Below are 11,500 nucleotides of genomic sequence, written 5' to 3'. Positions count from 1 at the left end.
TGACTGAGAGATTTCTGAAAAAATTCAAACGTACAGCTCTGCTATCACTTCCAACATAAATGAAGACAGGAAACTAAACAGCAGTGACGTTTGTAGGGTTACTGAAGTTGGGCTAGCTGGTATATAATGATGTGCTACGTGATCGCTAGCGACACAGCTATGTTAGCATAACATAAACAGTGAAGCTGGAGGACGAACACTAACACTTTTCCACTTATAAAAGTTAACGTTAAGGTTCCTGATAGTTAGAGACAAATTCAGTCGCATGGCAGGATGCTGTAAACGGACCAAACTTCAGTCAGGAGAACAACTGAGATAATCCATCCACAATACAAGGTTAATATACTGCAACAACATGGGAATAGAGCAGCTGCCAGAGAATTCAACATTAATGAATCAATGGTACAGAAGTGGAGGAAGCAAGAATGAGTCTAATAAAGTTTGATTTATCTGACTGCTTTGTTTCACTTAATGTGCCTTATAATCCCGTGCACCTTATGGTCCGAAAAATACGTACTGCACACTGCAGTTTAATGTTGCAAAGCACCTCTTTTTAACTTCAGTGGATATTATACATGGTTATGCTCAGGATATGTCAGCCCATTTCTACTGGAAATGCCTTTTAGTTAAACTTTCAGCAAGGAATTTGCATTTGCACTGTTACATTTTTATAAAGCTTTAATGTACATAAAAACCAGCTTCTTGTTTAAGTGAAAATAAATGGAAGGTTGTCTTTTTGCGCTAGTAATGTTGTGGAGTTGTATTTTGTCTCGCATCAATTATATCGTCAGTTATATCGTTATCGCAAATTTTCAAATATATATCGTGATAAATATTTTTGGCCATATCGCCCTGCTCTAATTGTTCTGCCTTTTATAACTTAAATCGGATATTATAGTTGTAAGCTGCCCTAGAGCTCCCTCTAGTGGCTGCTTTGGGTTCGGTTACTTTGGGAAAGGAAAAAAATGAGAACGTGAAGAAGAAATAAAAGATGGCGGAAAGTGATACCGTAATGTTATCGTTCTAAGCTGATACGGACCTTAAAATGTTGTTGCCTTGGACAAGATATGTCTGTAAGTATGAGTGTCGATAAAATAATTATTCTTTTGTTTTGTGTAAAAATGGTACGATAATTTGTACATTTAAAAGTTTTATCTTGTTAGCTTGCAGTAAGAGGGTAACAAGCTAGTTTACAATGTTAGTTAGCTAATACAGTATTTTGTACTTTCAGTTTTACGATGGTCAAAGAGAAGGCAATGGTCAGAGGCCATTCTTCAATAAATCAGCGCAAAAAGGAAAATAAGTCTGGTTATTGGAGCATCGTTATCTCGCTGTCTAGCTGGTGAAACTAAGAGACTCAGGGCGAGGACAGCATAGTAAAAAGACATTAGCGCAGCGGGCACAACCACGAGGAGCTATTTTCAGCACATCAGTTATGAGTCTACGGTCAGGAAAGCAATATCAACTAGATCTTCCAGAAGAGGAAGAAACACCAGACCAAAGAGAAACAAAACAAGTGCACAACGCAGAGGATATGGAGAACAAGGATAATGCAAGCAACGCAGACACACAGGCAGAGTCTAGACGCTCGCGTACGTCCAAGCGTTCATCCACAAGTTCTGCAGCACTTAAAGCACGAGCAAAAGCAGAGGCTGCACGTGCACAGCTGGCGTATTCAGAAAGAGAAGCAGCTATAATGAAACAAAAAACTGAACTTGAGGCAAATTTACATGTTTTGGGCTGTCAAAAGGCTGTTGCAGTTGCAGAAGCAGAGGTTGCAGTTTATGAAGAAGAGGAGGAGGGACTCTCAAAGAGTGAACTGCGCTATCCATTGGTGGGACCACCCGCCAGTCCAAAACAACGCACAGCAGAGTATGTACAAAAACACTCAGATATTTGCCTTGAAGGATTCAAATTAAAAGTAGATCCACTTGCCTGTCACAAAGCTGCGCGTGAACAATGCGAAATGGCTATGAATGCAGATATAGACAATGACTGCTCACACAGTGCTCAAAAGGCTAATGTTAAAGTGGAACTCCAAACACAACAGAGAGAGAGACTGGATTCCCCCAAACCTTATCCATACAACACTCTTCAAACATCAACAGAGACACAGGGTGTCCAGGATATTACAAGGTACCTGACACGGAGGGAAATGTTAAGTACTGGACTTTTGCAGTTTGATGACCACCCAGAAAACTACTGGGCGTGGAAGGCATCATTTCAAAGTGCTATTAAAGACTTGCACGTTACAGCTCAAGAGGAGCTAGATTTAATGGTCAAATGGCTTGGAGTGGAGTCTGGTCACCAGGCCAAAAGAATCCGATCAGTCCATGTCTTTAATCCAGCTGCAGCTCTCAACCTTGTGTGGCAAAGACTCGAGGAATGTTATGGATCTCCAGAAGTGGTAGAAAATGCACTGTTAAAAAAGATTGAACAGTTTCCCAAACTAAACAACAGAGACAACACAAAGTTAAGAGAGCTGGGTGACGTTCTGCAGGAAATAGAATGTGCAAAAGATGGAGGATATCTACCAGGCCTCTCATATTTGGACACAGCTCGCGGAGTCAACCCCATTGTGGAAAAGTTACCATATGGACTGCAGGAAAAATGGATTGCAACAGGAGCAAAGTACAAAGAAGAACATAAAGTTGTTTTCCCCCCTTTCAGTGTCTTTTCAAAGTTTGTAAGACAACAAGCCAAAATAAGAAACGACCCAAGCTTTGTCATCACACCTCCTGCCGACACAAGCTTCAAGAAGGAGAAAAGCTTCAGAGGCAGTAACAGGCAAGTGATTAGTGTACACAAAACGGACATTCCTACAGACACTAGTTCACCTCAAAATAGTTACAGCAAGCCTATAGAAAGCCCTGACAAGGTATGCCCAATACATAAGAAGCCTCACCCTCTTAAAAGGTGCAAGAGTTTTAGAGCAAAGCCCATAGATGAGCGCAAGTCATTTTTAAAAGAGAACAGAATCTGTTTTAAATGCTGTGGCTCTACTCAACATTTAGCAAGGGACTGCAGGGCTCAAATAAAATGCATGGACTGTGGTAGCGACAGGCATTTAGCAGTGCTACATCCAGGTCCACCCCCTGCTCCAGCTGAGAGCTCTGGAGCTGATAAAGATGATGGCGGGGAGACACAGGATAGTGCAAATGCCTCAGTTGTTTCCAAATGCACAGAAGTCTGTGGTGATGAAGATAGCCCACATTCATGCTCAAAAATAAGTCCTGTGTTAGTCTATCCAGAAGGCGAAAAAGAACAGGCTAGAAAGATGTATGCAGTGCTTGATGAACAAAGTAACAAGTCACTAGCTAAGTCGCAGTTTTTTGAGCTCTTTAATATTAAGACACGCTCAGAGACTTACAAGCTCAGAACATGCTCAGGACTGTCAGATAATGTCGGCAGAACAGCAGTAAACTTCATGATTGAGTCAATGGATGGTAAAGTAAAGCTCCCACTCCCAAACCTGATTGAATGTGACATGATTCCAGACGACAGGAGAGAGATTCCCTCTCCACAAGTGGCCATGAAGTTCTCACACTTACAGAAGATAGCTGAAAAAGTACCTCCTGTAGAAGAACAAGTACCTATTCTGTTGCTTTTGGGAAGAGACATTATACAGGTACACAAAGTCAGAGAGAGAATCAATGGGCCACACAATACACCTTATGCACAGCGTTTGGATTTAGGCTGGGTTATAGTTGGAGAAGCCTGCATGGGGAAGACGCATAAGCCCCCTAGTGTGAGTGTTCTCAAAACACATATTCTCCAGAATGGCCGTGCTTCTTACCTCTGCCCATGTCCTAACACGTTTCAAATCAAAGACCAGTTAAACACCACACCTAACCCCAAAAAGGACAGGGGAAACACAAACACCAATCAACTGGGAGAAACTGTTTTTGACAGGACAAAAGATGATGACAAACCAGCACTGTCAGTAGAGGACAAAGACTTCATTGACATCATGGAGAAGGAGGTGTATCAAAATGAATGTAACAGCTGGGTGGCGCCTTTGCCATTCCGCTCTCCAAGACCAGAGCTTCCGAGTAACAGAGAGCAAGCATTCAAGCGCCTCCAATCTCTCAGAAAGACATTAGACCGGAACCCTGAAATGAAAAGACAATATATCGAATTCATTCAAAACATGCTGGACAATGACCATGCAGAAGTCGCTCCACCTTTGGACTCAAACAAAGAACACTGGTACTTGCCATCCTTCGGTGTGTACCACCCACAAAAACCTAATCAGCTGAGAGTAGTCTTTGACTCAAGTGCAGAATTTGAAGGACAGTCCCTTAACAAAGTCTTATTAAGTGGACCCGACCTAAATAACACACTGCTGGGTGTCCTTATGCGTTTTAGGAAAGAGCCTGTAGCATTTTCAGCTGATGTGCAACAAATGTTTTATTGTTTTGAAGTGAGAGAGGATCATAGGGATTATCTGAGATTCCTTTGGTATAAAGATAATGATCCCAACCAAGGTATTTGTGACTATAGAATGAGGGTTCATGTTTTTGGGAATAGCCCTTCCCCAGCTGTGGCTATTTATTGTATGAGGCGTGCTGCAGTCGAGGGAGAAGAAAAGCACGGACATGATGCAAAGCAGTTTGTAATGAGACATTTTTACGTTGATGATGGTCTCGCATCCACAGCAACAGTGGAAGAAGCTGTTGAGACACTCACAAGCGCTCAAAAGATGCTGGCACAGTCAAACTTAAGGCTACATAAAATAGCCTCTAATGACCACAAAGTAGTGGAAGCGTTTCCTGCTGCCGAGAGAGCCAAGGATCTAAAAGACTTGGATTTAGAGTTGGACGACATACCCCTGCAAAGGAGCTTGGGGGTACTGTGGAATCTTAAAAAGGACTGTTTTACCTTTCACGTCACCACTGAACAAAAGCCGTTCACCAGGAGAGGTGTCTTGGCCACTGTTAACAGTCTGTATGACCCGCTGGGTTTCGTGTCACCCATCACAATGCAGGGAAAAGCTCTTCTCCGTGAATTGACCTCAGAGCAAAAGGACTGGGATGAATCACTTCCTGCAGAAAAAGAAGATGAATGGAGCAGATGGAGAAGCTCATTGAAGGATCTTGAGCGGCTTCAGATACCGAGGTGCTACCTCTCGTTCTCCCAGGCCATTGCTGTGAAAAAAGAACTGTGCATATTTTCAGATGCCTCCACCATGGCCATAGGAGCAGTGGCATATCTGAGAGCTATTGATGGTGAAGGTCAGTGGCACACAGGTTTCATCATGGGCAAGTCCAAAGTAGCCCCAAGACCCGCCCACACTGTTCCTAGATTGGAGTTATGTGCAGCAGTGTTAGCTGTAGAGATGTACGAACTCATTAGAGATGAGATTGACATTGAAGCAGACACTGTCAGATTTTTCACAGACAGTAAAATTGTTCTTGGTTACATACACAACAACACAAAGAGGTTCTACACTTACGTGGCTAACCGAGTGATTAGAATCAGAAAGACTACACATCCAGCACAGTGGTTTTACATAGCCACTAGTGACAATCCAGCAGACACAGCCACTAGACCAATTGCAGCTTCTGCATTGGCTTCTACAAACTGGTTTAGTGGTCCTTCCTTTTTGACACAACACGACATAGAGAAGTCTCACTGTGATAGTTTCACACTGATCGATCCTGACACAGATGCAGAGATCAGACCTGATATAACAAGTTTTGTTACCAAAGCCTCAGTAACACAGCTAGAGCCATGCCGTTTTGAAAGATTCTCTCATTGGATGAGATTGTGTCGCACTATTGCATCACTAAAGCGTGTGGCAGTATCATTCAAGAAAACAAACACAGAAGGTAAAGGCTGGAAGTGTTTCAGTGAAACTAACACCACAGATGAAGTGTCTAAAGCAGCAAAGTTCATCATTCACACAGTACAAAGTGAAACGTTCAAAGAAGAGTACAGATGCATAAAAGAAAATCTGCCACTTCCAAAACAAAGCTGTCTTCAAAGGTTAAATCCAGTTATTGATGAAGATGGGCTCCTCAGACTAGGAGGTCGATTGGCACCTGCTAACCTAACAAAAGATGAGAAACACCCACTCATTATCCCAAATGCTCATCATATAGCCATCCTTCTTATTAGATACTATCATGAGAAGGTAGCGCATCAGGGGCGTCACCTAACAGAAGGAACGCTCAGAGGTGCTGGATTTTGGATTATTGGCAGTAAACGGCTCGTCTCTTCTGTTATTTACAAGTGTGTTCTCTGTCGAAAGCTTCGAGGACGACTTCAGACCCAAAAGATGGCAGATTTACCTGTGGACAGGCTGACACCAACGCCACCGTTCACTAGTGTAGGACTGGATGTCTTTGGACCCTGGACGGTCACCACACGTCGCACCAGAGGAGGGAGTGCAGACAGTAAACGCTGGGTTGTGCTTTTCACCTGCATGTCCACGAGAGCTGTGCACATTGAGCTCATTGAAACAATGTCAACATCCAGCTTCATCAATGCGCTGAGGAGATTTTTCTGCATCCGTGGACCTGCTCAAATACTCAGATCTGATAGAGGTACAAATTTTGTTGGAGCATGCAATGAGTTGCAAATTGATCACAAGGACACAGAACTAAACTCATACCTGCAAGAGAAAGGATGCACATGGCTGTTTAATCCCCCACACTCGTCACACATGGGTGGCTCGTGGGAGAGACTTATTGGAGTAGCAAGGCGCATCCTAGATGGTATTCTGTTGAAAGCCGTACATGTCCAACTAACGCATGAAGTGTTAAGTACATTCATGGCAGAAGTAATGGCAATAATGAATGCAAGACCACTTGTACCAGTCTCAACAGATCCAGACAAACCAAACCTTCTCACTCCAGCAATGCTCCTTACACAAAAGGTCAATGCATTATCTGCACCAACAGGAAGCTTTGGACCGCCAGACCTATACTCAAAGCAATGGAAGCAAGTACAGTGTTTGGCAGACTCTTTTTGGAAACAGTGGAAAAGTGAATATCTTTCAACACTACAGCAAAGGAGAAAATGGACTGATGATAAAACAAACATAAAAGTTGGTGATGTTGTGTTATTGAAAGATGCTCTCGCACACAGAAATGACTGGTCCATGGGAAAAGTTGTAAGAACATTTGAGAGCAAGGACAATAAGGTTCGAAAAGCAGAAGTAAAGACTGTGAAAGATGGAAATGAAAAAGTGTTTTTGAGACCCATCGCTGATATGGTTTTGCTTTTATCAAGTGATAAATAAGTGTTTGAAATAGCCCTAAACTGTTCAAAATGATTATTAGAAAAGTTTGTTCTAGTGGCACAATTATATTGTACCAGGCGGGGAGTGTTCTGCCTTTTATAACTTAAATCGGATATTATAGTTGTAAGCTGCCCTAGAGCTCCCTCTAGTGGCTGCTTTGGGTTCGGTTACTTTGGGAAAGGAAAAAAATGAGAACGTGAAGAAGAAATAAAAGATGGCGGAAAGTGATACCGTAATGTTATCGTTCTAAGCTGATACGGACCTTAAAATGTTGTTGCCTTGGACAAGATATGTCTGTAAGTATGAGTGTCGATAAAATAATTATTCTTTTGTTTTGTGTAAAAATGGTACGATAATTTGTACATTTAAAAGTTTTATCTTGTTAGCTTGCAGTAAGAGGGTAACAAGCTAGTTTACAATGTTAGTTAGCTAATACAGTATTTTGTACTTTCAGTTTTACGATGGTCAAAGAGAAGGCAATGGTCAGAGGCCATTCTTCAATAAATCAGCGCAAAAAGGAAAATAAGTCTGGTTATTGGAGCATCGTTATCTCGCTGTCTAGCTGGTGAAACTAAGAGACTCAGGGCGAGGACAGCATACTAATCATGATACCATTTGAAGCACATGCGGTAACGATATATATCACGATATATTCTTTTCTTCTGTATAACGTATTTTTCACACTATAAGGCACACTTAAAATCCTTTAATTTTCTCAAAAATTGAGAGTGTGCCTTATGTATGAATTCTGGTTGTGCTAACTGACCTCGAACCGATTTTGGCGTGCAGAAATCTGTTAAAAAATGTTTTAGTACAACTTTGGTAAGCCACACTGCTTGATGGATTGTCAGAGCATTACGGCTGCCATAGTGAGGAGCTTCGCGGAGTAATCTGGGTCCAAAACTCTGTCAACTTTAGGTCCCAAAGTCAAACGAACACTAAGAGTTAAAAACGGTCTAAATTATTTCATCTTTAATTAAATCATCAGCGTTGCTCCTTTGTCTGGTGTAACAATTAAGTTTTACATCCATGCATCCATGAAAACAGAATTTATTAAATTTAACGGAGTTAGAAGTTAACAGGAAGTTAGCTCGCTAGTTTACACCTAAACATTTCATGCCATGCTCTGACTGAGAGATTTTTGAAACTAATTAAAACGTACAGCTCTGCTACCACTTCCAACATAAATGAAGACAGAAAACTAAACAGCAGTGGCGTTTGCAGGGTTACTGAAGTTGGACTACCTGGTATATAATTTTGTGCTACGTGATTGCTAGCGACACAGCTATGTTAGCATAACATTAGCACATTGAAGCTGGAGGATGAACGCCAACTTTTTTTCCACTCGATAAAAGTTAACGTGACAGATTCTGGTGGTTAGGGACAAATGCAATCGCATAGCAGGATGCTATACACAGGCCAAACTTCAGTCAGGAGAACAACTGATATTATTCATCCACAATAAAAGGTTAGTTATTAATATACTGCAACAAAATGGGACTAGAACAGCTGCGAGAGAATTCAACATTAACGAATCAATGTTATGGAAGTGGAGGAAGCGCAGTTTTTGGCTTTCCCCATATTTCAAAAGTGCTTCATCTCTTTGCTATGACTGTCGCCCGCCATAATTTGCAGATGATAATGGTTTTAGCCGGTGCGATGCTTTCGACCAAAACAGGTGCAGCTTGATGACATCATCAACATGCGCTATCGCGATATAGCGATATGGTCAAAATCTCTATCGTTGGCCAAATTTATATTGTTTCTATCGTATATTGTTTATATCACCCACCCCTAATCTGGATGGCCGCTAACTTTCTGCTCCTTAATTCAGATAAAACTGAGGTTATTGTACTCGGCCCTGAAAAGCTTAGAAATATGGTATCTAACCAGATTCTTACTCTGGATGGCATTACCTTGGCCTCCAGTAACGCTGTGAGGAACCTTGGAGTCATTTTTGACCAGGACATGTCCTTCAACAGTTCATAACTTCTCTTCAACTCATTCATGTTAACTAAAAGGTAAACCTGTTTCTCCATCACCTGTTCAGCTCTGATGATTCAGTAAGGACATCTCCTGGTTTCATCTTCATGTTTCCCTCTCATCACATAACCAAACCGATATCATGACCAGCAGTTTTACAGCTGTGGCTCCAGCCAACATCAGCTGATACTAGAAATTAATATTAAATAAATTCTAACAACAGCTGATCAAGCTTAAAAGTGCTGCTGTTGTTTAGCGCGACATCAGCTGGTTTCCTCTTTCTGGCGCAAAGTGGGCGAAAAATAAAAAAGAGAGAAAAGCCGATCAGCTGATCATTGATCAGTTTCGTGATTGAAGTAGAAACAGGAGAGGGAGGGTGAGAGGATGAGAGAAGAAGAGGCAGCTGTGCAGCGTAAACACAGAATAACTCCAGCTTTGCGTCTTTTTCATTGTAGCTGAAGTCCGGGACAAAATGTGTTCCTTTTCATCTCAATACGAAACGCGTAATATTTTCTCTGAATACGAGACGATTCCGTTTTTTACAGGACGGTTGGCAACTCTAATAATTAACCTTATGAACAAAATAAAGGTCAACATCAGTAACATAGCACCCACCCAGCTGTATAGAAACTCCGTCATGCTAGCTAGCACGCAGTACGAAAAAGTCAGCATAACGAAAATAAACTCCACCTAAACTTGGTTTATATCTGACCCAGATGGACTGCAGGTTATAACTTCTTACCTGAAGTTCAGTTCACCTGACACTCTCGGACCAGCGGCCGCTTCGGGTCTCTCTTCTTGCCTCCCTTTTCCTTCATCCACCTGCTGCCTCCACCACTTGCTAATGTTATTGAATCTGTGGAAGCTCCGCGATAGCCACCACACGAAGTAACGAATAACGAACCTATCTAAATCCCAGTAACGAGTAACGCGTTGCTGGTTTTGGCATAATAACTAGTTACCGTGCTCGTTACCACAATAATAACGTAGTTACTGTAACGCGTTACTTAATAACGCGTTAGTCCCAACACTGCATACAAGGTCTTAAATAATCAGGCCCCATCTTATCTTAATGACCTTGTAGTACCATATCACCCTATTAGAGCACTTCGCTCTCGCACTGCAGGCCTACTTGTTGTTCCTAGAGTATTTAAAAGTAGAATGGGAGGGAGAGCCTTCAGTTTTCAGGCCCCCGTCTATGGAACCAGCTTCCAGTTTGGATTCTGGAGACAGACACCATCTCTGCTTTCAAGATTAGGCTTAAAACATTCCTTTTTGTTAAAGCATATAGTTAGGGCTGGACCAGGTGACCCCGAATCCTCCCTTAGTTATGCTGCAATAGATGTAGGCTGCTGGGGATTCCCATGATGCATTGAGTTTTTCCTTTCCAGTCACCTTTTTCAATCACTGTGTGTTAATAGACCTCTCTGCATTAAATCGTACTTGTTATTAATCTCTGTGCATTTTATCCTGTCTTCCTTCTCTCACCCCAACCGGTCGCAGCAGATGGCCGCCCCTCCCTGAGCCTGGTTCTGCCGGAGGTTTCTTCCTGTTAGAAAGGAGTTTTTCCTTTTTTCCAAAGTGCTTGCTCATATGGGGTCAATTGATTGTTGGGTTTTCTCTGTATGCATTATTGTAGGGTCTACCTTACAATATAAAGCTCCTTCAGGTGACTGTTGTTGTGATTTGGCGCTATATAAATAAAATTGAATTGAATTGAATGTCTCTCTGATGTGGAGAATAGATGTCTTCAAATGTTCTGTTAGCAAGATGTTCTGTTGAATTATCATTCAAAGACATAAATGCATCACGAGGTACATTTAAAAGCAAAAGTCTTATTTTACATTTTTAATAAAGGTGCTGTTAATGAGCAGACGTTTAATCAACATCAGCAGCAGCAAGTGTACTCCTCTCTTCCTGTTGGTTAGTTTTTCATCAATTTATCATATTCTGATGCTGTTTTCAACAAGACTGTACTTATTACATCTGCTGCAGGTTTTAAAATAAATGTTATTTTCAATAATATTTGTGTTTAAATTAGCATCACAAACATGAGGTGACTGATTTTCTCTGACCTGCAGGTGATCATTGTGGCTATGAGATAATCAGAAGGTTTGAAAACACTGAAAATGGTAAAGTATAAACTTTCATTAATATTGAGCTTGTGGACGCTGGATGATTATATAATAACTGTGTTTAACATTGAAGTCCATGCGTCCAACTATTTTCTTACACTTGGGTGCCAGGTCATGGGGGCAGCATCCTAAACAG

The 11,500-nt window shown here is 41.6% G+C and overlaps 1 protein-coding gene across 1 annotated transcript; it reads left to right on the top strand.

The window, feature by feature from the left end:
* The first annotated feature begins 872 nt into the window (after positions 1-872).
* Positions 873-6,330, top strand: LOC146674659 (uncharacterized). The gene is made up of 3 exons (XM_085401110.1): positions 873-1,073; positions 1,232-5,831; positions 6,254-6,330. The coding sequence occupies exons 2-3, from the start codon at positions 1,436-1,438 to the stop codon at positions 6,328-6,330; spliced, it is 4,473 nt and encodes a 1,490-aa protein (XP_085257236.1). The 5' UTR covers positions 873-1,073; positions 1,232-1,435.
* Positions 6,331-11,500: the final 5,170 nt, after the last annotated feature.

The sequence above is a fragment of the Rhamphochromis longiceps genome, linkage group LG3 (genome assembly GCF_057381845.1).
Source record: "Rhamphochromis longiceps isolate RC_006_pf linkage group LG3, R_longiceps_female_GT1.1, whole genome shotgun sequence".
Lineage (NCBI taxonomy): Eukaryota > Metazoa > Chordata > Actinopteri > Cichliformes > Cichlidae > Rhamphochromis > Rhamphochromis longiceps.
This window is presented reverse-complemented; position numbering and strand designations above follow the sequence as displayed.

Coding starts and splice junctions, on each gene's coding strand:
- LOC146674659 (XM_085401110.1), top strand. CDS start 1,436: ATGAGTCTACGGTCAGGAAAGCAATATCAACTAGATCTTCCAGAAGAG. Junction 5,832..6,253: donor CAAGAAAACAAACACAGAAG/GTAAAGGCTGGA, acceptor CTCTGTCGAAAG/CTTCGAGGACGACTTCAGAC.